The following is a 27,032-nucleotide window of genomic DNA, read 5'->3' as shown; positions in this document are numbered from 1 at the left end:
CTGCTTTGCTGGGGCCATAGCCGCCTCTACCACCAAACTCTCCGGAGTGGGGTACGTGGACAAGTAGCAGGGGTCGCCACTGGCTGGACGGTATTTTTTCGGTAACAACTTAATTTACTGCAGAAGACTCTCCGGAGCAGTCCAAGCCGCCGCCATCCTTCTTTGTAAGGCCATATGAAATGGCAACACCGGGTCAGTGGGTGGACCTTGGTCAAGGATATCTATCAGGTCATCCCGCAGAAAATCCACAGGTGGAGCAGACCACCCCGGATACTCTCACCCTCGACATGAGGCGCCAGTACGAGGAGTCAGCATGCGTAACAGGCTCAGGCCTGCCAAACTCAACCTCCGGGGAGGTATCTAGACCACTTGCGTCATGTAAAGATTGACGAAGGTCTTACAATTGGCTATGACCAGACAACAGGTCATCAGGAACCTCAGGAGGCACCTCATCCCCAGACCCTTCAACCTCTGAAATGTACGCCAAGGGTTGGAACAAGTCCACCCTGGGAGGAGGAACAGAGTATGGGTCGAGTATAGGCCGCACAGACTTGCCGAGTGCCTTCCTAGGAGCTTCCACAGCTCTCCGGGGTCAAAAGGCGTCGAGGGCACCGATGGGAATGGCGTCTGTCGACCGAGGCGCTGACGAGTTAGACAGCGGTTTTGAGGCTGGAGCCCCAGGCGCATCCTTCGACGGCCTCGGCGCCAATGGCTTCCTCGGAGCCGGAGCCTCAAGAAATTCCCTCGACGGACATGGCACCGACGGCCTTCTTCAAAGGCCTCACAGGCTCCAACGGTCTAGACGGCGTCGAGGACCGGGAGCGGGCACTATGGCGATCCTCATTGTCCGATGGGGATCTCGAAGGTTCCCGGTGATCGCGCTGACCTCCTGAGCCCGAAGGCGTGCTAGCAGTGGCTCTTGTGCGTTCCGTGCCGGCTTCTCGTGAAAGGCGTGGTCGGAATGGTGCTCTGCGACTCAAAAAAAATCGCCATCATCTCCTTACGGAAGGCGTCCCATTCCGCCTGAGATGAATGCTTGGTGGGACAAGCAACCCGCCGTCTGGCGGAGTCCTCAGACGAGGAAGGTGACCGATGACGGCGCTTCCCTGCATGCCTCGAAGAACGAGACCCCCTGGACTTATGCCGACGCGGAGTCGCCCCTCGAATCGGCGGTCGAGAGTCCAGCGGACTTCGACTCACAGGGTTTGGAAACCCTACCCGCCGACAGCTTCTTCAGCTCCCGCAAGGCCTTCGACATCAAAGACTGGCCTTCGTCGCAGTCATCCGTGGCGTGGCTCTCACTGAGGCACCAAAGGCAGACTTTGTGAGGGTCCGTCAGACATCTTGGAATCGCAGTCCCAACACTTTTTGAAGCCCGACTTCGGGGTAGCAGAAGACTAAGACATTTTCGTTTAACACACCGATATTCGAAGAACAGATTCCCAGGAGAACCGAGGCATGCCGAGATTTTGAAGCGAACACGTTCACGGAAAAAATTGAACTGAGACTACGGGCGTTGAGCGTCCTACATATAAAATCTGGTGACGTTGGCCGTCGGAGGTGGTCTGCGAGGGAGCGTATCGACGTCATCGACGCAGGACGCCTACGCGGAAAGTTTTCCGAAGCAGCACAGCTGTGGTAATCCGTGTAAAAGATGTGTAATACGTCAGAGGACACAATCCCCTCGAAAGGGATAAGAATGAACCCTTTCCAATATTCCATGTAAGATGAGGTGTACTGGGTCTGTGGTTTAAAGAGACTACATAAAGTTAATGGCAACTTTACATGTTTCTGGGAGACAGTAGTCAGTACCAGAACAATGGAGTCAGTGGGAAGTCTAAATGACAACCTTGTGTCACTGCACTGAAGGTGCTGTGTAACACATAAAAATGATGCTCATGGAGTAGGTGAGGCTCCAGAGCCCAAGAGAACACAAAGGGTAAAATCACACACAGAATACAGATGTAAGAGTGGGAAAAAGGCTCACACTCTTACCAGGTGAAAAAAATTAAACCCTAGAAATACAGCAAAGCTGCTGAGGGACTCATTAGGTAAGGGAAATTACCCATTTATGAGAATTCTCCCCAACACCAAGGATTAAACCTTAATTTGCAACCAAGGCAACATGAACAACCGCCTCCCAAATCCATGTTCTCCTTATACAAACTTTCAAAGTGAGATCCAGGCATCATCAGGAATAGCACCCTGGGCTACATTCTGTTCTGCTGGCTGCCCCTCACTAACCAGTTCCCAAAACACCTTGGTATCACCATTTTGTATAGCACTAAGGAGAGAAGTCCAACATTTTCTTGGAACTCAGATTTTTGGGATTTCAGCAGCCGAGCAGAATGACAATTGCCTTGGCCCTATTGTTAAGTAATTATTTCAGATAATCTATTTATGAATATGGAACACAGCCTTTATAAAAACGACCACGCGAAACATGCGTCTGCCATCTACTCCCCAATAACAGACTAATTAAACTGTGGCATTTTGTGACATTTATTTCAACTAGCCAAAGTTTTAGACGCACTGTTACTACAGTCACACACAGATATAGACCAGGAATGGTATGTTCAGACTACAGCCCACCTGAAATAGTTGCAGCAATTCACTACCAAATAATGTAACAAGACATCACCCGCAGTGTTTTAGCTCAATACCCAAATACCATACGGAGCGCCAATAGAAGGCTTAGCACTAACAGGTGCCATTGATCCTCCTACCACAAAAAGGGTTTACAGTTCGAAAACTCCTAAAATCCACCCTTTCAGGATTATCACTTATTGCGGCGGATGTGTAGCAGCGATTTGATTTAATTTTACATGTAGTATGCACATAAGGCAGAACAAACTGCATCTAAGCGAAGGTATATTCAATTGAGGACAAAATCATGAAGTACAAGTAAAATACAAACTGGTAAGACCCGTACAAGGAAAGTCAGACTATCTAAACAAAGTCTTCAAGGTCTTCCGGAACCGCTAATACTGCAATGATGTGAATATCCGATGGCAATGCACTCCACAATCTACGGTCATACACTGAAAAAGAGCAGTCAACCAGATACACATATCTCAAGGGTGGTATCACCAATCACAATGTATCCGAATATCATAACGCATCATCTTTCAGAAATATACTGAGGGGCTAGACCATGAATAACCATAAAAGTGAGGCAAAGTAGCTTAAATTCGATCCTATGCTTGACAGGGAGGCAATGAAGAGATCTTCTAAGGGGCGAAATCGTCACTGTTTTGGGAGCCTTCAAGATAAGTCTCACTGCTGCTTACGGTGCCCGCTGAAGACTGGACATTCGTTTGTCCGGGGTCCACGCCAGCAGCTCATTGCCATAATCTAGTCTTGTGTTAATCAAGGACCCTATCAAAGGGGCATTATCTTGCTGGGGAATAAAACGAAGGACAGTGCAAAAGGAGAAGGGAGTACAACGCAGCCTGCCCCTTGGCAACAACATGTTCACTACCAAGATTAGACTGCCAAATGCACCCCATATTTAACCTTTGAAACAAATGTCAGCTTGGATCCAAGGAACTTAACATGTATCGAAAGGGGTGAAACAAATGTATTCAGAGGAAAAGTGTCTGGAGCGCATGAGAAGAATGCATGTACACAAAAGCAAGGCTAGCCAACTTGGCGGTACACAGCAAACTGTAACTGAGGTAGAAAACTAAGTCAATGGGACAACCCCTGACTTGGTTCTCTGTGTGAACCAGATATTACAGCCTGGGTCCTTAAATGTTGCCCTCAAGCTTCACTTCATGCATCCAGAGTTAGGTCCTGTAGGAGCTTCTCACTCTATGGGTATAGCAGCTAGCAACTCAAGTGAAGACATGAGGGTTAACAGGGTCTGACAGTAGGAAACCAGAACATGCAAACAAAAAATACAGAAGCACACCTACTATTATAGAATCAGTATGTCTAACAAACAAAATTAATGAGGTGTGCGGGAATGAATTCCGACCCAGACTATTGACTTATTAGTACAGAGCAGAGAAGAACAGTGTCCACTGTCTGTGGAACATTCGTGCCCCGTGCACACTCTGGATATCGTCGATAGACAATCAAGAATCTTGACAATTAGTCATGTAGTAGTGTTAGTTTTTCAGATAGTGAAATAGCCACATGTATTTTTTACAAATGTCAGTTATAAAACAGACCTACACTTCTAGATTTTAGATGAGCATCATGTTTTTACTTCAAACATAGCTGTCCTATGGTATAACTAGTCAACAATATTTCATTCATATTGTACTGTACGGTATTGTAAATGTATCAGTTCTTCACAGAACATTTGTTGTAAGACAAAATCCACTGGAATATTATGACCTCTAGCTCCTGAGGAAGGGACAATAAATCCCGAAACACGTCGAGCTTTGTATACAAATTGATTCTTTAAATTAACTTGTCTATAAGAAATATCTTGTGAAGAAGTGATATTTACAATACCGTACTGTACAATATGAATGAAATATTGTTGACAAGTAGTTATACAACAGGACTATTTTTGAAGTAACAACTTGATGCTAATCATCTAAAATCTAGAAGTGCAAGTCTGTTTTATATCTAACATTCGTAAAAAATACATGTGGCTATTTCACTGTATCTCAAAAACTGACTACTACATGACTAATTGTCAAGTTTCTTGATGGTCTAGCAACAATCAGGGGTGGACTGGGAATCAAAAGAGGCCCTGGAAATAATTTTCAAAGTGGCCCCATATTACACATTCTCAGCAAGCCCAACCCTTTTCCTATGGGAGAATTCGAAAATACCACACAAAAGAGGCCCAGGGTGCAGAGGCCAACAGGAAATCTCCAGAGTTCCCTATAGGCCAGTCCAGCCCTGTACTGTGCAACTCCATGCTGAGATTTTATTTGTCACCCGTTTTGGGTAACTGCCTGGCTCTCTGCCCCGTATAAAGTAAAGTTGACCTAGGAAGGCCCAGAAAATTATTTGTGGTCAATGACAGTTTGTATTTTTATACTTATTAGCTGGCATAGGTGGCATAGGTGTTCGTAGCAGTTCTGAGCTTCATATCTTACTCAAAAACCCTTGTCCGCCCCTGACATGTGAGTTACTAATATCCTTACTGGTGTGATACTTGTGGGGCTTCAAGCACAATACATCGTATAATTAACAGTTTGCCTTGTAAGGTTGTTTATAGAATTTGCGGTATAAGCGGTTGGATTTAAACACCTGCAACATTAGCTAGCAGCAGGCGTTCGGTTGGATTTAAACACCTACAACATTAGCTAGCAGCAGGCGTTCGTGCAAGTTCTGCGGTTTGTACCATATTAACTATTATTTGCCCTTGCCATGCATATGCCTACCGTCCCCAGTGATGTGGGACTCTTAGATCTGCAATTATTTGTCATTTGCATTCGACATTACATTCCAACTGTGCACGAGATGTCATTAGGACAAAACATGTTTGCAAACGCGGTTTGTTAGCACAACGTTGTGTTTTAAAAGAAAGAACCCCGCGTTTGTTAACCTAGCAAATACATAAACTCTGCATTATATGTCTTTGTGTTGCCAAAAATGGGCTAAACATATTCCCAAATGCAGTGTGTTTTAAGAATGAAAAAGAGCGGGTTGGCCCTTCTGGGATTGGAACCTGGATCGGCAGGCTCCGCACAGATGTCAAACGCAAGTACTCTACTTGCTGTGCTATCCTATTAGCCCTGCCATTTAATGGCTTGTTAACTTTATTTGGCCAACCTGCCCACTGTGGCTTTCAATGACACGGGAGGCTGTGATGTGGTGCCTTCTTTCTTCGTTTCCTTGACGCAGTATGCTGTGACCCATTTACTTATAAACACAGATGTCAAAGCGGGCTATCTATGTAGCCTTAACAACAGAGGGACTTATGCGGTGCTTAGGTTCTCTTACGGAGTGTGCTGTAACCTTTTTCCCTTTGGGCTGTGCATGCCGGCGCCGCAGCAGAAACTTACTTGAATGTAGCAAATCGCTGTGGCGCCAGGTTTCTTCCTCCGAGCGCTGGACGCCCCGGGGGCCTTCACACCTCCTCCCGCCAGCACACGCGCTTGTATGTCCTGTGAACCTCGGAAGGCAAAGAAAACCCCGAGCTTATCCATGTCGAGATTGGAACCTGCGTCCGCAGGCCCTGTACATATGTCAAAACGGGGCGGCTGTAGCCACTGCGCTACCTATGCTGCCTTACAAAATCGAGGGATTTACGCTTCGATCCCACCTTATGTTCTTCATAAAAGGACATTCGTAGTGACTCTCAGTAATGAGTCAGAACACTGCTCAACTGTGCGAGCGAAACTGGCTCATGCAGTTCTGTACCCCTCTGCTGTGCACTATGCTGGTATCGCTATGGGGCCTCGGAAACATTAGCCCCGCTTCATAATAAATTGTAATCCCTGACACGTCAATATCAGTTCGCGCCGAGGCTGCTTCGTGGTTGCATGTGTATTTCAACTGAGTCAGTTTCATTGCCGGAAGCCCTTCTCTTGCAGAGCTTCGGCCTGTGCATGCCCGGCGCCGCGGCAGACACACACTTGAAAAGCATGTAGGAGTCGCTGCGGCGCCGGGTTTCTTCCTTAGAGCGCTGGACTCCCTGGGGGCCTTCACACCTCCTCCGGCCAGCACACGAAGCGGAGGGGGGCTGCAGTCCGCTCCCAGCCACTCATTTCATACCGAGTTCCAGCCGTGACGCCCCGTACCAGGCGAACACTTTCCATGCCCAGCCCTGCTGAGAAGGAAAAAAAAAATATGTAGCGCCTGCATCGGTTTGTGTTGGCAGCCGGCATTGCAGGCAGCCAATTCTGAGCAAACCACCCAGGCAGATGTGGCGCTCACGCAATGTGTGTCCTTCCGCTCCAAAGAGGCCCTACGGCCAGAGGCCCACCGGGGGATGTCCCGGTGTCCCGGTGGGGCAGTCCAGCCCTGGGTACAATAGTGAGAGAAGCATATTTACAAACATGAAACAAATCATTGGAACAATATGTAGAACTATTTATTTAAAGGAGGGGGAGAGTGGGGGCAGGAGAGAGGGGGTAGGTCATGGGGGCTACAATGTGTTTCTAGTTTTGAAATTGGTCCCGCTGAGCCTATAAGAAAGTTTGCTCCAGCCAGATAAGGGTGTTCAAGATGCCTAGACCACTGTATCCCTAGCCATAATGCAGCACACAGCCAGACACCCTATGAGCCATTTTCTTCCCCCCTCATCTGCCAAGGTTCTTGGCATCTCCATGGATTGACCACTCAGGCTCAGTTCTCAGTAATTCAGCCAGTGAATCCAGAGCATCTTCCCACAGTACTAAGTGTCCCATAGAGAAACATAAAAACAAACATTGAGGAGTTTACCTCAATGCTTAAGAAACTACCCCTTTATCCCTACAATTCTAAATCAATTGTTACCAATAATATCTTTTGATACTTCCATTTCTGAAGCACTAGGTTTGATTGCCCTGCTTACCAGACAAACTTTCGAAGACTCTTAATAAGCCTAGCTGGTTCGCTTATTTAGAAAAATTACAGCACACTAATAAAATCACTCTGTGGCTTAGTGATTCATTCACAAAGGCAAATGATCACACATAGAAGAGGTTATCACTCAGATTCATAACATCGGTAAAAACATTACTGCCAAAGAGGCCTCAAATCCACAGCATTCATATTCACCTCAGAATTCCAATGCCAGCAGCCCAATCAACTGTGTCCCCTTCCCAAGAACTTTGCAGCTCACCATCGGCCCTGTTTCACAACACCCATATCTCCCCAAATTCTCGAAGCAAAAACCAGAACCTCTCCCTAAAACTCAAACACCCGCTCGTTACCTCTGGGCCTTGCCCCTGGCACAAAGTTTCTCCTGTTCTCGCCCCTTCTCAAAGGCTCAAATTGCTTCCTTCAAGGAGCTCTACTACATGATTACCTGCCAACCCATGCCCACCTGCCTTCAAATTGCTTCTTGGGAGACGCCCGGATCTCGAATAAATGCATTCTTCACTGCAGGGTCCGTCCACCTGGAAGTCAGGGCAACATAACACAGTATGTACAACTTTAACCTTTACTGAAATAAAACATCAGGGCTACACCAAGTGACTACTAAAATACAGAGCCATTGCCAAATGCTAGCACTTAAAGCTTGCAGCTAAAGCTCCTCACAACAAATGCATGCGATTCAAAGAAGACGGCAACATCATTAGCAGAGCTCTAAGCTGGCTTTAGACCAGGTCACATTCTAGAAAATCTCATTCTCTCCATCTGGGTCAAACTCAAAATCAACGGCAACCGAGAATGCGTTGGCTTAATAGTATTATCAGCAACATTCAATTTACCTAATCTCAACATTTTCTCCCAATGCCAATTTGAGAGAAAGTCTAAGCTAAGGCTCTTGGGTTGTGAATTCACTCCCAGAATAAGCTTTCGTAATGCATCTATCTCAACCTCTTTCATTCAGATTTCAAAAATGTCCTTACAGTGTACCGAAAGGGTCTTCACGTTCCCCTTTACCTTTCAAATTTTATCCCCCTTCCCTCCCTTCTTTTAACCTTCCCTCCCCTCTTTTAAAGATTTAATCTGTTCTGCTACAATTATGCAAATGGAGCACAACTTCTCCTTAAGGACCACAGCAACTGCATCTAGTTTTACATCTTGCAATTTATTACTATTTTGTGCTCGGCTCAGAAATAAAAACAGTTAGTCACACCTCTGCCCAAAAAAACAATGAAATCAACAGGACCCATCAAATCTTCGACCCATCACCAACTGTAAATTCTTACTGAAATACTGGACAAAATCGCTACAGAACTACAAGAGTACGTAGACGGTAATAATCTCCTCCATCCACATAAATCAGGATTCAGAAAAGCGCACAGCACTGAATCCGCTCTGTTGGATCTGCAGACAGAAATTCAAGGACTCCTCGCCAAAGGAAAAGCAGGCTTACTGATTTTATTGGACCTCTCGGCAGCTTTCGACTTGTTGGATCACCGGAAGCTCCGAGAGGCCCTAGACCGTGTCAGAAACTGCTCCCAGAGAGCTATTGACTGGACATCTTTTCTCCAAGTAAACCAAGCAATTAGAGCTATGAGGTCCTCTTTTTGTAGGGGGCTGTGTGGCAGAGGACAAATTGTAAACATATATATATATATATATATATATATATATATAGAAAGTGCCACAAAAACAGCTACCCGCCTACACACGTACTAGGTGTCTCTAGTTGCAAAAAGTGCTATCTTTCATATCAATTTATGCAGACAGAGAAAATAGATATACATATTTTAATTTGTAAATATAATACACTCAAAGTTTGTTAAAAAGACAAAATGCATTGTTTACACAGATCACAAAAATCATTCAGTGAAAACCATTTCTTTAGACCATACACATCCATCATGTTTTTATGATGTTGTGAGGTTAGTAAGGGTGTGAGATGAACGTATTGCTATTTCATATATCCTCAACTTGTAATGAATTTGTCCTGGACTCTGACACAGAAAAATGTGTTTCTAGGTCCTAACAGAAGTAGTTAAAAAGAAACAATCTATAGCCAAATTAATATGCTATAAAACGTGTGCTGGACCCGTCTTCAGGACATTGTATGACGACACCAGGAAATGGGCATCGAAAGGTGGCTCATTAGTTGATGGCCTTCACTCATGACAATCTAAAAACCAAAACGAAAAACCGTGCTGGTAACATAGTAAAAACAAAAAGTGTCTCTCTATTGGTGTGCACATGCAACAATTTCCACTAACCTTTTTATTGCTTAACAGACGTGTGTGGCCTCGAGTGGAGTGAGATTGGGGGCGATTTTCAATTGCCCAAACTGTGGATCCTCACAGTCGTCAAAACTGAAAGAATGAATAAGCTGTGAGTGCGTATATTAACAATTGTTTCCCGACACAGTTTAGTTTGTTGCGCAAAAGTTTTTTGCAGTCATTAGTCAATAACAGAGTACAACTTTCTGTCTATTTTAGAAAAACCTACAGTGTTGTTCATCATCGCTTATCGTGAGAACCGTCACCCAAAACCCCAGATATGTTTTTTAATTATACCTAGGGATATCACTGTATATCCCTTTACAAAATTACAAGGAAGAGACCACTTACCCATACTTAGTACCTGGGTTTTATCAATCAATGAATGCCAACCAAGGCCCACCACGGGGCCCAAACTGGCCAAGACACTATAAAAAAATGTCTCTTTTTCCAACTCAAGTAATAGCAGTGATTCAGGCTCTGTGAATAATGCTCCCAACAACAAAGGAGGAAATACTTCACAAGGCCAGTTTCTTCAAGGGCGGGGCAAAATGCGACAGCCGGGCAACCACGGGATGCGCACTCGCCAGTGGCAACCACCTCCCCAAACCTGGTAACTGACCCTGGGGATTCCGATCTTTAACCTAAGTAAACACAATCTCACTCCGATTGAAATTAGCCTGTTAAGTAAAGGCTTATCGTTCGTGCCTACCAATAGTGCCGACTTGTTTCAAACTGAAATCGAGATGCGTAACTTTTTTCGCATTGTAAGACTAAAATATTTTTTATGTGATAAAGACCCCACAATTCAAAAAACATCAAGTGCCACAGGCCTTAAGCCACCTTCATTTGTTCCGCTGTCATCGATGATCTCACCTGAGATCATTAGTTTTGAGAAAAAAAAGTGCTTTGAGAGATGAAAACACTTGTTAAAATTTTTTTTTTTAAAAAACCATGTATTAACAATCTCTCTAAAAAAGAAAAACTAGCTCTCACTGGTTTGGAAACCAAGGATTTATTTGTCATCAAACCGGTGTACAAAGGCGGAGGAGTAGTATTATGGGACACTCAGCAATACAAAACTGAAGTCAATAAACAACTGGAAAACAAAAATGTTCTATAGACAGCTCCCGGGGAATCCAACTAACACCATATGGGATAAAATGAACAGTCTTTTGTTACATGCATTACATGAAGGCTGGATAGATGAGGATGAAAAGGTCTTTATCAAAAGTCATCCCACTATTCCAGCCCTGTACTGTCTCCCCAAAATACATAAGGACGCCATTAAACCACCAGGGCGCCCTATTGTAGCTGTTATTGGTTCTCTACTTGAACCATTGTCTATCTATATAGACTTGTTCCTTAGACCTTTTGTGCTGAAAATGCGATCATATGTCCAGGATACTACCAATATGATCAAAATTGTTAACCTTGATCCGAGTGATATTTTGGTCACATCAGATGTGGAATCGCTATACTCAGAATTCCCCAATTACAATGCATTGAAATTATACATTCCTATATTGAAACAAGAAGAGACAAGACAGTCCCTTCGGAGTTTATATGTTAATGCATTCGATTAATAACTTTTTCATGGTGGAAGATATATTTTACCAACAGCTACACGGGACTAGCATGGGTGCGACCTTTGCCCCCAATCTAGCAAATTTATTCATGGACAATTTAGAACTAAAATCTGTGTACCATGAAAATAATCCCTTTAAAATGCAAATTAAAGCTGGGCATTGTTATATAGATGTGTTCCTTTTGTGGCATGGCAGTGAAACAACTCTGGCAGATTTCCTTGTATGGCTTAATCTACAAGATCCATGTATCAAGTTCACTATGAATTTTGACCACATAAAAATAGCCTTTTTAGATCTAGAGATCCACAAAACACCCTTGAGAAATCTAAGCACTACTCTATATAAGAAACCAACTGAGAAGAATACATTGCTATCGTTCAAAAGTTTCCATCCACAATCGCTGCGAGAAAATCTTCCTTTTGGCCAATTTTTACGTATCAGACGAAATTGCTCAACAAAAAGATTTTGATAGCAATAGTAAAAATGTATCATTAAGACTCAAAGAACGGGGATACCCACCACATATCATCCGATGATCAATGAAAAGGGCACGTAACACCAACAGAGACCAGTGTTTGGAGAAATAATGTAGAGTCCAAGAGGATAAAATCACATGGGTCTCTACCTATTCCCCAATTAGCAATGACCTCCGTCGCTGCATATTGAAGAACTGGCCCTTAACTCAAACTGACATCTATATTTTGCAAAAATCACGTTTTGCATTCATACGTATGCCCAATTTACGTGATAAATTGGTGCACACACAGTTTTGAAAACACCTTCTGGTTCGAAACAGACAACATTATGGCATCTCCCACCAGTTAGTGGACACTTTAAATGCAGGAACTGCTCAGTGTGTCGTTTGACTAAGAATTTAAAAACGTCAATTTGAATGGCTGCATTTGGCACCTAAAAAGCTTTACAAATTGCATAAATTGCCCATGAAGTATTGCAATCAAATGCCCATGTGGGCTACTATATTTTGGCAAGACAGAGACCCATTAAGCAGAGAATCTGCGAACATCGGTTGTGTGTCAAAAACTCAGTGCCTGAAAAACCTCTAGTAGCCCATTTTGTCAAGGCTAAACACACCAAAGAAGATATAAAGTGGTTTATAATTCAATCAGTGCCATCCCACCCTTGGGGAGGTGACCGAGATCGTAAGTTAAGACAATTGAAACGAAAATGGATCTATGATCTCAATACTGTCCAGGCCGGTCTCAATGTTGGGATCGAATGGAGTCTGTTTCTCCACAAATGACTTTTTATTTCACAATGTTGTTGAGACCCTGCCACCAGATCCGAGCCATTTACTTCATCAGTACGACAAAGAATGTCAAAATTGTACACTAAATGCCTTTGGAATGAATACATGATGCAGGCACAGTAAAATGTGCTTGATTGGCTTGCACGTTTAGTTCAATAAGACCTGGACTTGACGTACCTTTTTGAAACTAATGGCTATCTCAACCCATATATTTACACTTTTCCTCTTCTGATACACACTTAAAGATACGGCCAATGCTATTTCAGAAATGCCACATTTTAAGATGGCGGGCGCAATGACCCATGTTGCTTTACAGCACAAGGTCTAGTCTCTGGCATTAAATTAAAGTTATAGCCGGCAGCCACAGGTTGACACGGCCGCGAGGAGTACACCGTGTGTAAAACCGAGAGCAATGGATACAAGAAATTGCAAAGGTAAGCGCATGAACGTTTGCGCAAGAGATAGTATGTATTTGTGTGACGCCAGTGGATTGCATCGCTAATTTAAGGTCGCTAAATCCAAGAATTTATATTTGCAGAATGGACAACCGCCAAATATTTTGCCAATACATGCAAAAGCCGCATCTGCTGTCGCTTAAGACAACGCGAGAGCAAGTCTTGTCTCACCTGCAGGTATTCATTCATTTATTCAATTACAATTGGCCAGGATGCGCAATAATTAATTTCAAAATCCTTAAAACACACATTCGGTCTTGAACTGATAACAAAGTTCTAAGTAAAAAATATATCTGGGGTTTTGGTTGACGGTTCGCACGATAAGTGATGAACAACACTGTAGGTTCAGATTGTTGGTTTTTCTAAAATAGACAGAAGGTTGTTCTCTGCAATGATGTTATTGACTAATGACTGCAAAAAACTTTTGCGCAACAAACTATACCGTGCCAGGAAATTGTTAATATAAGCACTCACGGCTTATTCATTCTTTCAGTTTTGATGACTCAGGATCCACAGTTTGGGCAATTGAAAATCGCCCCAATCTCACTCCACTCGAGGCCACACACGTCTGTTAAGCAATAAAAAGGTTAGTGGAAATTGTTGCATGTGCACACCAATAGAGATACACTCTTTAGTTTTTTACTATGTTACCAACACAGTTTTTAGTTTTAGTTTTTAGATTGTCATAAGTGAAGGCCATCAACTAATGAGCCACCTTTCGATACCCATTTCCTGGTGTCATCATACAACATCCTGAAGACTGGTCCAACACCCGTCTAATAGCATATTAATTTGGCTATAGAGTGTTTCTTTTTAACTACTGCTGTTAGGACCCAGAAATACGTTTTTCTGTGTCGAAAGAGTCAAGGAAAAATTAATTACGAGTGGAGGATATATGAAATAGCAATATGTTCACCTCACACCCTTACTAAACTCACATCATAAAAACATAGCTGCGTTTAGTCTAAAGAAATGGTTTTCACTGAATGTATTTTATGTGATATGCGTAAACAATGCATTTTGTCTTTAACAAAAACTTTTGAGTGTTTTGTATTTACAAATTAAAATATGTAGATCTCTATTTTCTCTGTCGGCATAATTTGATTGATATGAAAGATAGCAGTTTTTGCAACTAGACACACCTAGTACGTGTGTAGGCGGGTAGCTGTTTTTGTGGCACTTTCTATATATACACACACATCTTTTCTCCAAGACAGACAATCCAAAATAATTTGGGGAAATCACGCATCAACAACTAAACTTGTGGATTGTGGCCTCCCACAAGGGGCCAGCTTCTCCCCACTGTTTAATTTGTACCTACGGTGCCTATGCACTTTGCTAACCCAACTTGGCATATTTTTTACGAACTTTGCTGACAACACAGTTAGTGTTCGAACTCAGTGGAGATTAGAACTAAGACAGCAAAAAACAAACACTCATTTACAACACCATCATAGCCTGGATGAAGGCTAACTGGATTTCCCTCAATGGCACTAAAACTGAGTTTATGATCTTTGGCTCACCTCAAGACAGAAAAACTCAGTCCAGTTTACGCTACATTTAACATCGAGGAAACACCAATTATGGTGGCAGAAAAAGTTAAAATACTAGGAATATACATGCAGGAATCACTTGGAGCTGAAGCCCAGGTAGCATACTTGAAAAGAAATTGTCAATACTACCAAAAACTCCTGAGGAAAATCAGACCCCTTTTAAATAAGCAAAACAGCACAACCATAGCTAGAGCCACTATTCTCTCAAGATTAGATTATGGAAATGCACAAATGCTGGGAGCCATTAAAAAATGCATAAATCAGTGCCAGGTGATCCGGAACACGGTCATAACCATCACCAGCAAAATAAAGAGGGACCACATCACAGGAAAAAGGAGGGACCTGCATTGGCTAGCCATAGATGAACGAATTACATTGAAATCCCTGATGTTGGTTCACCGCTCCACAAATGGAAATGGTCCAACATACCTCCAAAAACAATTCAAGAGATACAAACCAATTCGAAACCACAGATCCATGAATAAAGGACTTCTACAGGCCAAGCCATCTAAAAAAACTACCGGCTTAGGTAGGGCATTCCCAACCAAAGCAAAATGGAACATTCTACCCGAGTCCCTAAGAACAGAAACAAACCTGCAATGCTTTAAAAAGAAACTGAAAACCTTCCTATTCAAATAATCACGCACTAAATTGAGCACCTTAAACTGATACACCCACACCCAATTGTTGTCCTGTCACCATGTTTCCCTGTCTCTAGGGAAAGCGCTCCGATGCCTGCAGGCTGCAGCGCTATACAAATAAAAAATAACAGCCTAGGCCTTCATCACAGCAACCACAACATAATGCAGCCATGCAGTGGTCATTCATTTGAAGTTGGTGACTTTTACACAATGGTTGTGGAGGACATTGTAGACTTTGTAGACCAGCAGAAGTCAGCTGGTATGCGTAAATTAGCATATGGTGTACATCATTGCCCCTGTTGCACAATAGGGAGCCAAATATCACCATGTGCATTTCTCATGGTTTGGCCCTTACAAGCCCCTTGCTTTAGGGAGTGCTTTAAGATATTGCAGCATGAAAGGACGTGCTCAGCAGCACACATGTAAACTATGGTTAATGTACACATCCCCCTACATACCGTTCAGCACACCCAACACAATGTTATGCAGCCATGCATGCAAATATGTGCCCAGGGTGAAAGCTGGCAGGCATCAATTGCAGATGGGGAGTGCAGTGCACATGACAAGAGCATTTAAACATAGCGTGTACTATGGTGTGTTCTGTGGTGAGGGCATAGCGCCTTGCATGCATGGCTGGAGTGGAAAGGGAAAAAGGACTGTCCCTGCCACACTAGCTGGAAACGCGCATGTGCCACATCCTGCCCTTTTAAGGATGGTGGGCATGGAAATGGAACTGTGGGATTTACCCAATCAGGTGTCGAGGGTGTGGTTGACGGGAAGGGGCGGTGATATCATTCCCCAAAAGTCGATGCAGCGAGGTTGGTAGAGATGGAGAGACGCAGAGTGCTCATCGTGGGTGATACCTTTGTGCAAGATCTGCACAGGTATGCCGTGGAAAGAGGCTTTGCTAACCTTCAGTTGGAAGGAGTGGAGGCTTTTTGGGGCACAGTCTATGTGTGGGGTTTCGGTGCCATTGTTCTCCTTTGTACATGTGTGGCCTCTGTCGGTACTGTTGATGTAGTCGTCGTGCATTATGGAGCACTACATTTGGGGTACATGTCATGCTCCCGTTTGCTCCATCACCTCAAGAAGATGACAGCAGTGATGCAGATTTTTCCCACTGCCAAGTTGATTTTCTCAGCCATACCACCAACGGGGGGGGGGGGGGGGAGCATGGGACCATGCCGGTGTAATTTGTTCACAGCCAGAGGTCGGGAGGTGTTTCATAAACAGAAGCATGTGTGACTTTATGTGCAGTGCTGGGATGTTCTGCACCGACTATGACAGCATTAACGAGCAAGATTTGCAGTGGTTTCAAGGAAATGGCATTTATTTTACCCCCATTGACAATGCTGTTTTGTTTGCCACTATGCACAAAGCGTTGCAGAGAAACCTGTAGAAATAAAAGAGAAGCGTTCACCTTCAGTCGGCAAAAATGTCAGGAGAAGAAGCAAACACATGCATCGAAAGAGATAAAAAAAACATTTGTCATGATGCCCGCTCCCGGGGAGCCGGTTCAAGCCCTGCGTCCCCGAAAGCCGACATCCAGTCCCCAAGGAAAGACCCAGCAACCCCATGTAGGGGCCCTTTGGACAGTATCCTGGCGCCTATGGCGCCAGACTCATTATGGGAGTGCTTGGGTGCACTTACCTGATGCAGACCATGCTGCAGGATCCCGGCCTCCTTGAGGCCTGAAGGGAACTACTTTACCTGTGGGACTAATATACCATCCGGGCGTGGTCGGGGAAGGATACATACCTGGAACTTCTTCCAAGGCTATTTAAACCCCACCCGAACAGCCACACGTGCTTCGCGTTGTTCTGCATCTAGCAGCTGGACACTCACCGTGTCTGCTCCTGCATCCTGACTTCTGCCACACCTGCCAGCGTCCTGGATCGCCTGCAAAGGAAGAGAAGAAGAGAACAGAAGAAGGAAAAGTCCTTACCTGCTAAATCCGGAGACATCTCGCCAACAATCCTGAAAAGGAAGACTTTTATTTAAAAGCTCATCGCGACGATCGCTGCAGCGCCGCTTTCCACTCGCCTTTCCAGGGCGCCTCCATGTTCAGCAGCGACCATCCGGATTCGCAGTCACGCCCCAGCAATTAGGGAGAAAAAGGCAAGAACAAAAAGGTGAGAGAGAAGGGAATACGGAAAGCTAAATCTCCATGTTAAGACTTACCTGTTGATTCATTCCCTCTTCATTTCGGGTCCGCGCTGCATCCTGGCATTTCCGGACCCCGGCCCCTAAAGGGAAAAAGGAAATCAGCGTTAATGAACGAATAAAAAGACATTACCAAAAACACTCATTAAAGACTTACCTGATTTCTACAAGGATTTCACATCTCGGGTCGGTGCCTGTTCGCTGGCATTCCGTACCCCGGCCCCTATGGGGAAAAAGACACTAGCATTAGTACATTAATGCATGGACACAAGGGGAACCTCTTATCAAAAAACTTACCTGGAAGCCAAGCAAGCTTGGTTCTCACCAATCCGAAAATCCAGTGAAGTAACTGGATACCAACGCGCCCCTGCATCAGAAGCAGGATGGAGAGCTCGTCCTTCCAGACCCTAAGGTGAGACGCTACGGGGAATCACAGAAGGGTTTCAAGGAGGGTGAGAGGGGAGAGTGGGAGGCCGATTGCATTACCCCGCAGACAGTTAATCCCCTATTTTCGCCTACAGAAGGATACTTCTGCGAGCCAGACAAGCCAGATTTGGGGGCCCGGTCCAGACCGTCTTCCGAACCCTGCGCATCACCTTAGAAGAGGTCACAGCAACCCAGACTAGACCAGCACCTCCGTGGGAGCCGGGTGAGCGTTACAACATTGTATGCAAGCACATACATATCAAAAACAGGACAAAAAAAAAAAACTTTTCAGACAGTACTAAAGACCCAAACCCCTACTCTGTATCACACACTGCCCACTCCCTCCAATCCCCCAGCACAAAAACTCTGCGGTTTCTGTGGTAGTTTCAGAATTACACGTGCCACATCCAGCTATTTTGCAGGATGGGAGCCATGGAAATGGGACTGTGGAGACTAAGGCGTTGCTCAATAAGGTTTGTGGTTGTGGTGTGAGCAAAAACTTTGGCAGAAGGTCTCTTTGTACAAAGAAGTGCAGAAGCCCATGGTGGAAGTGTGCAAGGTAAGGGGCAGGCATCCTGTTTGTATGCATGCAGTGCAAGTACTTGTTTGCACAAAAGCACCACTGAATGCATGTTACCAACTTCAATCATTTTTTTAAACGATTGTCGTAAGTGCGGCACTGCAGAAAATAAAAACCTATGAAGTGCACAAGGTAAGTGGTAGGCATCCTGTTATGAATGCAATGTGGGTATGATATGATGTCAAATTGTAGGATAGGCCATTTACAATGCGCCTATACACTAGTTGTGCAAGGTGTGAGGCAAGGGAAGGGGGGGAACAGAGGGGAGACAGACAAACCTGCTAGGCCAGTTGGCACTCAGATCGACCAAGTGCATGGGGAGGCGAAAGTGCAGTACATGTGAAGAAGAAAAAATGTCAAGTGAAAATACGGCCTGATGGTGGCAAGTGCAAGGATAGGTGCATACATCTGGAGGTGGTGGAACTGTTAGCGATACAGCAAACAGCCCCCAAGTGAGGTGTTTGCCAGAAAGGCAGTGCAGGGGTACAACTGGCGGGGGGAGGTGGACCTGGGCCGACAGAGGGTGGCCAGGTAACCAGTGCAGAATCAGTTTCAGGCAGTAAGTCAGCAGAGGAGAGGAGGAGCAAGAGCAGGGGCAAAGAGAAAGATTTTCAGTTGCTTCTGGAACCAGCGATGGTTGTCAAGTTTCAGGGAGGCTATTGCAGAGGAAGGCCCCAGCCAAAGAAAGATCTACCACCAAGTGGTTGCTTGCAGAAGCGAGGGATCCTGAGGAGTTGGAGGCAGAGGAGGGAAGAGCTTGAGCATGTACATATTTACAAAGCGACTTGCCGGTATTGAAGCCCCAGGGCCCAGAAGGCCTTGTGCATAATGAAGAGGGCTTTCACCTTATTGCTCGCAGGTACTGGGAGCCAGTGCAGACATTTCAGTCCAGGAGAGATACCATCCCTGGGCTTGGGCTTGAGGCCAAGGGCAAGGTGCACAGTCTCTCCTGGATGATTTGGAGAGGGTGTAGAGCAGAAGGAGGCACATTTCGACTGAGGCTGTTGCAATAGTGCAGCCTACAGACAACCACAGCTGGGGAGACAGTGAGGTTGTCGGACCTGGTTTTACTTTCTAATATACATTCAGTGCTGGTATTGAAGCCACATTTTTACTATTTCTCTAAGACATGGGTTAATGGGAAGGAACATTCATACTATTGTCAGAAGGAAAGAAGAGACTTCCTGTTGCAATATAACAGTGGATGGAAGAAAAAAAACATTTACATTTTTACGAACGTAATGGACGCTCAGTGGCACATACCATGCGCACAGGTACTTATAACAGAGTTGTACCCATTTTGCAGAAATAATATTCATACCTCCAGTTTGTGGTGATGGGTGCTCACATGGATGAATGTTGATGCACACATTTTGTATTATTTTACTGAACTTGCTACTGCACATGTTTTACAATGACACCACTTGGAGGCTTAATGTGAAACAGTACATATGAAGTGTTGTACAGAAGTGACAGCGTACGATGCTGCGTATCCCGGGAGGATAGCACAGCGGCAGCGTGCGCGTCTTGGAAGCAAGACGACAAAGCCACAACAGGTTCGATCCCCGGGTCCGCGCTTAGAAACCTCCGAGTGTTTAAGCGCGTTATAAATACGTAACTAAGACAAATAAAAAATCTAATCTTAATCTGTGTTTCCTCTGTAACAGCGCCTCGATGCCTCATGGGCTGCAAGTGCGCTTAACAAATGCAAATAAATAAATAAATAAAAAAATAAAAATAATATCTTGAATGTCATTGGTGGATGCGTGTGTGACTATTTAACAGTCCCAAATGAGGTAGTGTTGGACAAGAAATAGTGCACAGCGAAGGAGGAGGAGTCCTGCTTTACTGGGCGTGGCCCTTGTGGTACTTGGGGACGCAAACATGCCACATTCTGTGCTTCTCACCATGCTGGCCAATGGAAATGGGACTGTGGGCATTGTCCAATCAGGTGCTCAGTGTGTGCATCACAGGCAAGGGCACCAATAGGGATAAGGACTCCTCCTGCTTCACTGGGGCGCGGCCCTCGCAGTACTTGGGCAAGGGCATATGCCACATTCTGCGCTTCTCACACTGCTGGCCAATGGGACTGTGGGAAATGTCCAATCAGGGTGTGCCTCACAGGAAAGGGTGGCAATCATTAATGTGTGTAGTGCGGCTGGCAAACATGGCAAGATGCAGTTTTCGTCATGGGTGATGCCTTTGTGGAAGATCTGTTCCTGTATGCCCTCCAAAAAGGCTTTTGTGCCAATTTCAATTTGGAGGGAGTGGAGGCTTTGTGGTGCAGTGTCGAAGCATGCTGTTTCGGCGGAGTGCTTGCAGAATGTCGACGCATGGCCACTTCTGCAACTGTACATTTTGTGGTCGTGCACTTTGTAGCCTTCTTTTGGGTGCCATGCCTTGTTCCTGTGTGTACCGTCAACTGAAGATGATGAAAGCAGTGCAGTGCATTTTTCCCAACTGCCAAGGTGCTTTTCTCATGTATACCACAGAGAATGGTATGGGACTATTCCAATGATTCCTGTCGCCAGCCAGAGGTCAGAAGGGGTCTCATCAACAGAAGCATGTGCGATTTCTTGAGTGCTGCTGGGATGTTCTCCTGTGAGAATCGGAACATTGGTTCTCAATATATAAACCTTTTCAAAGCAAATGGCATGTCTTTGTCGACCAGTGGCAATGACATTTTGTTTCACAGTCTACAGGCTGCACTGTGAGCTGATTTACAAAACCCCAAAATACTTATACAAACTGCAAAAAAAGGTGTTTCTATGGAAGCACCTTTTAAAAAAAAAAACTTTAAAAAAGGCTCTTTTCAGAGCCACCACAACTAACGACGTTCCCTACCCTGGTTGAAAGTTAATTCACCCCCCCGACTCCCGCGTGCGCACAGCACGAAAAGTCCACGGACATCACGACCGTTGCAAGGTGGCACGTGTTAGATACTCCCCTTTTGCAGATGATGGCCATAGAAATGGGCCTGTAGAGGCTACGGGACTGGTCAGTAAGGTTTCTGGGTGTGGTGTGTTGGGCACAGACTGTGGTACACAGTGTATTTGTCGACAGAAATGCAGAATGTGCGGGTATGACTGTTTTACGAGCCACAGCGTGCAGGTTTTGGGGGAGTTTGCAATACATTGATTGAAAGTGAATGGAAAACACTGCAGTGGCTGCTCATTTTGGATTCCATCATGTGGATGTGTAGTGCTATGGAGTACCTACAATAAAGTGACTGATTTTGGTTTGTCTTTGACACTCGGTGACGTGCAATCATGCCGACATTATTGTTCATAGTGGAGGGGAAATTCACAGCATGTTACACGAGTTTCAGTGCCGTTTGCGATGAAGGAAGCACTTGCCCAAGTCATGCGTTCGTTTCCGATCTCCTGCATAACTTTGTATCGCATTACCCAGACACCGATGTGGCTGTGTTATTTTTCATTTGGTCCGCAAATGGAGAAAGCGTGGTACATTGCAAAGATGTCTATTTGTGCCTTTATCCATGCACCAATGGCGTACTTCACACATAGGAATATGACGTTTCACAGCAGTTTTCCCCACCAATAACGGTCATCTTACTATTCCTGCCATCCCGATTTCTGCACAGCCCATCCAAATTGCCTTGCTGCCCTTCTTGAAAGTAGTGGAAGAATGTTTGTATTAAGTGTTACGCGCTTAAACTCTTCAAAATGCTCTGCAACACGTAAAGAAACCTCTTTTGCACAGTGCCATGCCTCCCTTGATTTTGCGCATTGTGTGGAGCGTATACAGTGCGCCCCGCCCTGCATCCGTTCATTGGCAATTCCATTGTTCTCTGAAATTAGCTTTTTTTATTCCCCTTTTTTCTTTTCGCAGTTCATTTCCATTTATTTTGGTCTTCTAACACACGTCACAGAAGGAACGGCAGGCAAGGACCGGTACGGGAGGAGCAGCACCTGCATGGATACTAAGGGGACGTGCTGGGACACAGAAATATTTGGTGGCCCTCACCTACATAGGCGCCAGTCATCGTCATGCTCCCGGACGGACCCTTCCTATGCACTTCCAAGTACCTTCCCCTCTGTAGAGTAGCGCATTGCAGGACATGCATAATACAATGCCCTTTGCCGGGTAAGGGTCTGTAGTGCAGCATATTGTCTGCAAGTATGTTTTAGAGAGGAGTGCCCCTGTTGGCCACAGCAGATGTGGAAAATGCTGTACATGAAATAACCCTACTGCATTGTCGGAAGGGCGGTACACTGCCCACTGGTCCCTTGTGCTTCCATTTCAGTTGTCACATGCAGTACAAGCACTTCATACTACGCTATTAGCCGTAGGAGTAGCATTCACAGAGATGCATACATTCTAAAATACAAGAATGTGTACAACAATGCGGAAAACACGCGGCTACAGTACTTCTAACCACCACTGACATTGTTTGCGCTCTGAAAATTCTGCTGTTTGCTTACTTGCCTTTACATGCACTAGTATGTGCATGACCAAGCCGTACCAGCTTTGCCATTTTGCAGACTCACTACAAACTGTCACACCTGCAGTTACAGGTTTTCTTCAACTGTAAGACCCGCAGGCGACCTCTTGACAGACAGTGGGTCTGTTTCACAGGTCATGGAAAGGCAAGCAGCACATCAATCAAATTAATGCGACATTTAACACGCCCACGATACATGGCAGGTTGCTGTTCCTTGTTTACTAGTGGGCCTCATACAGCCAGGCGTGCTGCAGCCATACATTGGTAGGTTTGCAGAGCCACTCACGTAAGTCGGCAGGAGTACTTTAAATGCGGTAGCCTACCGTATGAATCTGTAGGGCTGGCGACAGGGACGGCGTTACCAGCAAACAGAGGATGCCCTGTGCATGGGTATAGCTGTACAACGGATACACGTGCACTCCCACAACTATTTAAAAGTGCATTAGAAGATGTGGCCACTAACTGAGTCCTACGGATACTTGCAGTGTGATTGCACATACGCCAGCCAGGTGCAGTCTCCCTAGGAAACACCCATATTGTTCATCTGCAGTCATCTCGGCCAGTACTGTGCGGCACAGATTCACCATGCAATGTTAACACAAAAAGAGCAAACACTCACCAACACTTACCATGTACATCTGCAATTGCTTGGATACACCAACACTATAAGGAAAAGTAAGGGGTAGAACACATTGATACATAAACCAGAGAATGTGGCCTTTCCACAAGTTCATCATGAAGGCAGCCAAGGAATCAGTGACAAACAGTTAACGGGACGTTCTGGTTCTGTTGCAGTACCAAACGGCTATCATCTTTACAGAAAACACTATGCTAAAGCAGCGTTCCGGTTACAGTGCCCTACTAAAAACCTATGAAATTCACTAACAAAAAACATTGTTAAAGGGACGTTATTGTTAAGTTGCACTACTACAAACCTATCCCCTTTACTGAAAAAACTATACTAAAGAAAGGGTCTGGTTACAGTGGCCTACTAAAAACCTATCAACTTCAATGAAAACACGTTGGTGAAGGGTCGTTATGCTTCAGTTGCCCCAAGAACAACCTAGCAACTTCAGTGCAAAAACGTTTGCTACAGGAACGTTACAGCTACTTTGCAATAGAAACAACCTATCCATACTATGCTTAGAATAACAAAACCAAAAACCCCCAGAAATTCCCCACTTATGGTAAGCTAAGCAACCATAACTCGCGCCACCATTGTGTACTGCTATGGTGGACTTGGGGACACGGTCTGTCTGCCCCGCCCCTGGAGTACTGAAGATTCCTGGTTGACAACAGCTCATGCATAAAATGGGGCTGGAGGTGGTGTTTGCCACGCGGCTCGGGGAGGAGCTCCTTGCTGTTGTGTAGCCCTGGCCCAGTGGTGAGGACGTTGAATACTGTACCTGGCTGCCCTGATTGACGGTGGAGGCGGACTGTACCTCCAGGGTCTGGTCGGAGGGCAGGTTTGATTTTCTCATGCACACCCAGCCCGATTGGACATTGGGGCTGCCCTAGGCTGTGGCGTTTTCCTGTGTTAAAGACTTGGTGATATCGCTGGTGGATATTCCACTGGGTCCCCCCACTCCCCCCTGCACTTGGATGGACTGGAAGTCCTCCTTGCAGAGGTTCCAATTTGGTAGCTCTCCCTCGCCTGCATTGGGGCCAGGCACAGGAACAGAGACAATGTCAGAGTCTGCTCTTGACCCGGTTGCCACCAAAAAAAGACAGTGGCTTTGCTTCAGAAGATACCCCGGATATATGCAGGTATTGGACACTTGGCAAGCGAGGACAAAATTGACAATAGATTACAGAACCTGAACAATCAGACTTCATTAGATACGATGGAAGTGCATATCGACATGTGGCTCTCCGAGCTTGAGAGACGGGAATCGGAAATGCCACTCAGAATGGGCGATTGAGAATCCTGAATGGCGGAATAACCTCTTTGTTTGGGATTCTGTAGAAAGAGGGGGAAACTGATTTAAAAAGTTATCCTCAAGGTGGTAAAGCTCTTGTTTGGTGGGGATTCCACGGCCAAACCTATTGACAGGGCACACCAGGTGGGAGGGGGAGGTATGGGCCCCTGGGGTCAGTGTTGTCATGCTGCCACTATTATGAAGAGAAAACAAAGATCCTTTACAAGGCCAGGAGGGAGGGTCCGGTGTCTTTGAGGGACTAGAAGATGACTGTTTTCCAAGACCTTCACGCTGGCGAGACAGCGTATGTATGCCCCCCTCACCCACTGGTTCAATGAGAAGGTGGTCTGATATCGCTGGGGATTCCCCGTCTCCATCTCCTTTGAATAGGATGGTCACAAATTTAAGTTGATTACGGAAGACAAAATTCAGATGGTCATGGATGAGTTGATCAGTCCTTCGGGTGAGCAGCCTCCAGAAGACCATGGACCCCAGGACGATTTTGTTCCAGAAGGTTAAGGGGGCAGGCGGCGTATAGTGCCAGGCTTCAGAAAGTTAAAAAAAATTCACCCCCCCCCCAGACAGAAGACTCATGAATGGTACTGGCCACTAGAACGTCTGGGTCAAGTGTTTGAGCTGAAGCAGATGACCTGTTGCACTAGCCCTATCTGGTTTAAGTCCACACACAAAACAGGGGAGGGAGCTCTTAGATGGAGCACTAAGCATGCGATGCCCTTGACTTGGGTGATTGTGGAAGGAGGGAATGAGTAAAGTTCTGATTGTCCGTTTGTATTTGTGGCATGTAATGCTTGATATAATACGGGGCAAATACACAGTGGTGCTGCTTGGGGGAATGGGGGGGATTTGCCTAATATTAGGGTGCCAATGGTTGAGTTGTGTAGCTCTCCGAAACTGCAGTGGTGTTGTGGATGGGTGTGGGGTGAAAGAGGGCTCTTCAGAGTTTGAGTTTATTTGATATGATCTGTTGGAGCAGGCTTTTCCTGGTGGTTCGGTCCTATGCCAGTGATGGTAACTTGGCAGGACTGGACAACTGGGGGTCAGAGGGGCAGGTTGCAGAGCTTGAGGAGTCTGTCGGGTGGAAACCTGGCTTTTTTCTTTTGGTGACATGTCAGATGTCCAGGTGTGACCATTGTGGGAAATGTAATGCTGTATGCTGGTTGATGTGAATGTCTATTTGGTGGTGGGGTCTCAACGTCAGTGGTTTAAAGTCCCCCACAAAGCGGTCACTCGTACTTTGTGAATTTAAGAGAGCAAAACTAGACCTGCTTCTTTTACAGGAAACCCATTGGATTGGAAGGGGTTTTCCAGGCCTGAAGTCCAGGGGTATTGGGGCAGTGTTCCAGGCCTCAGACACGACCAAGAAAAGAGGGGTGGCCAGCCATTGTTGTAGCAGCCATGCTTGGACTTCTAGTTCGGGATGTGCTGCATGACCCGGAGGGGAGATACATTGCAGTTAATGGGTCACTGAGGAGTAGCCCACTTACTGTGGGTGCCTGTCTACTGACCCAATGAGGGGCAGATTGCGTTCTGGGCCACCCTCAAAGAGGAATTGGAACAGTTTGTTGAGGGACAGCTGATAATTGGGGGCGACTTTAATATGGTTCTAGATCCATAGAGGGATAGGAAACACCCGAAGGGAGAGAGTGCATCACACGCTGAGTGGTCCCAGGCCAGGCCAAGATGTTTCACAGCATTAACACTGACCTGGATGTTGTAGACTCCCTCATGTTGAATCCAGAAGAGAATTCTCCCTTCGCTTTTTATTCCTGAGTCCATGACTCTTATTCCAGGATCAATTTAGTCCTAGTTGATGCAACCCTGAAGGGATTAGTCAACTCTGTTACCATCACCCTGCCCCCGGTCGGACCACTACCTTGTCAGAGTGGTGTTTGTGGAGGGATGGGTGCGCAGGCCTCCGGGAGGTGGATGTGCAATGATTTGCTGCTGAAGGATAAAGGTGCTAGCGCAGATGCGTCGAGCCCACATACAAGAATACTTTGAGTTCAATGATAGGGGGACAACAGTCCACGGTTTGTGTAGGCAGGGTTCAAGGCAACTATTGGGGTGGGGGTGATAGGGTTAGGAACCAGAAGAAGCGAAAGACAGAGGGAAGAAGCAGATCTGAGGTCAAAGATTGAGAATCTTAGCCCGGGGGGGCTAGGGCGGGAGGTCCAAATCTGCAACGGGCAGCACATCTG

General features: G+C 45.5%; 1 protein-coding gene across 2 annotated transcripts in view; it reads right to left on the bottom strand.

Moving 5' to 3' along the window:
• Positions 1-27,032, bottom strand: part of LOC138521767 (E3 ubiquitin-protein ligase TRIM39-like) — a 519,559-nt gene that overhangs the window by 39,232 nt on the left and 453,295 nt on the right. Inside the window, exon 8 of one of the 2 annotated variants that reach the window (XM_069634834.1) lies at positions 23,524-23,557. The exons of the other annotated variant lie outside the window; for it this stretch is intronic. Within the exon in view, the coding sequence (XP_069490935.1) occupies positions 23,524-23,557 (34 nt within the window). The remainder of the gene's footprint in view (positions 1-23,523; positions 23,558-27,032) is intronic. 2 annotated transcript variants of the gene reach the window in all.

This window comes from Ambystoma mexicanum, chromosome 13 (assembly GCF_040938575.1).
Source record: "Ambystoma mexicanum isolate Mex_15411 chromosome 13, UKY_AmexF1_1, whole genome shotgun sequence".
NCBI lineage: Eukaryota > Metazoa > Chordata > Amphibia > Caudata > Ambystomatidae > Ambystoma > Ambystoma mexicanum.
This window is presented reverse-complemented; position numbering and strand designations above follow the sequence as displayed.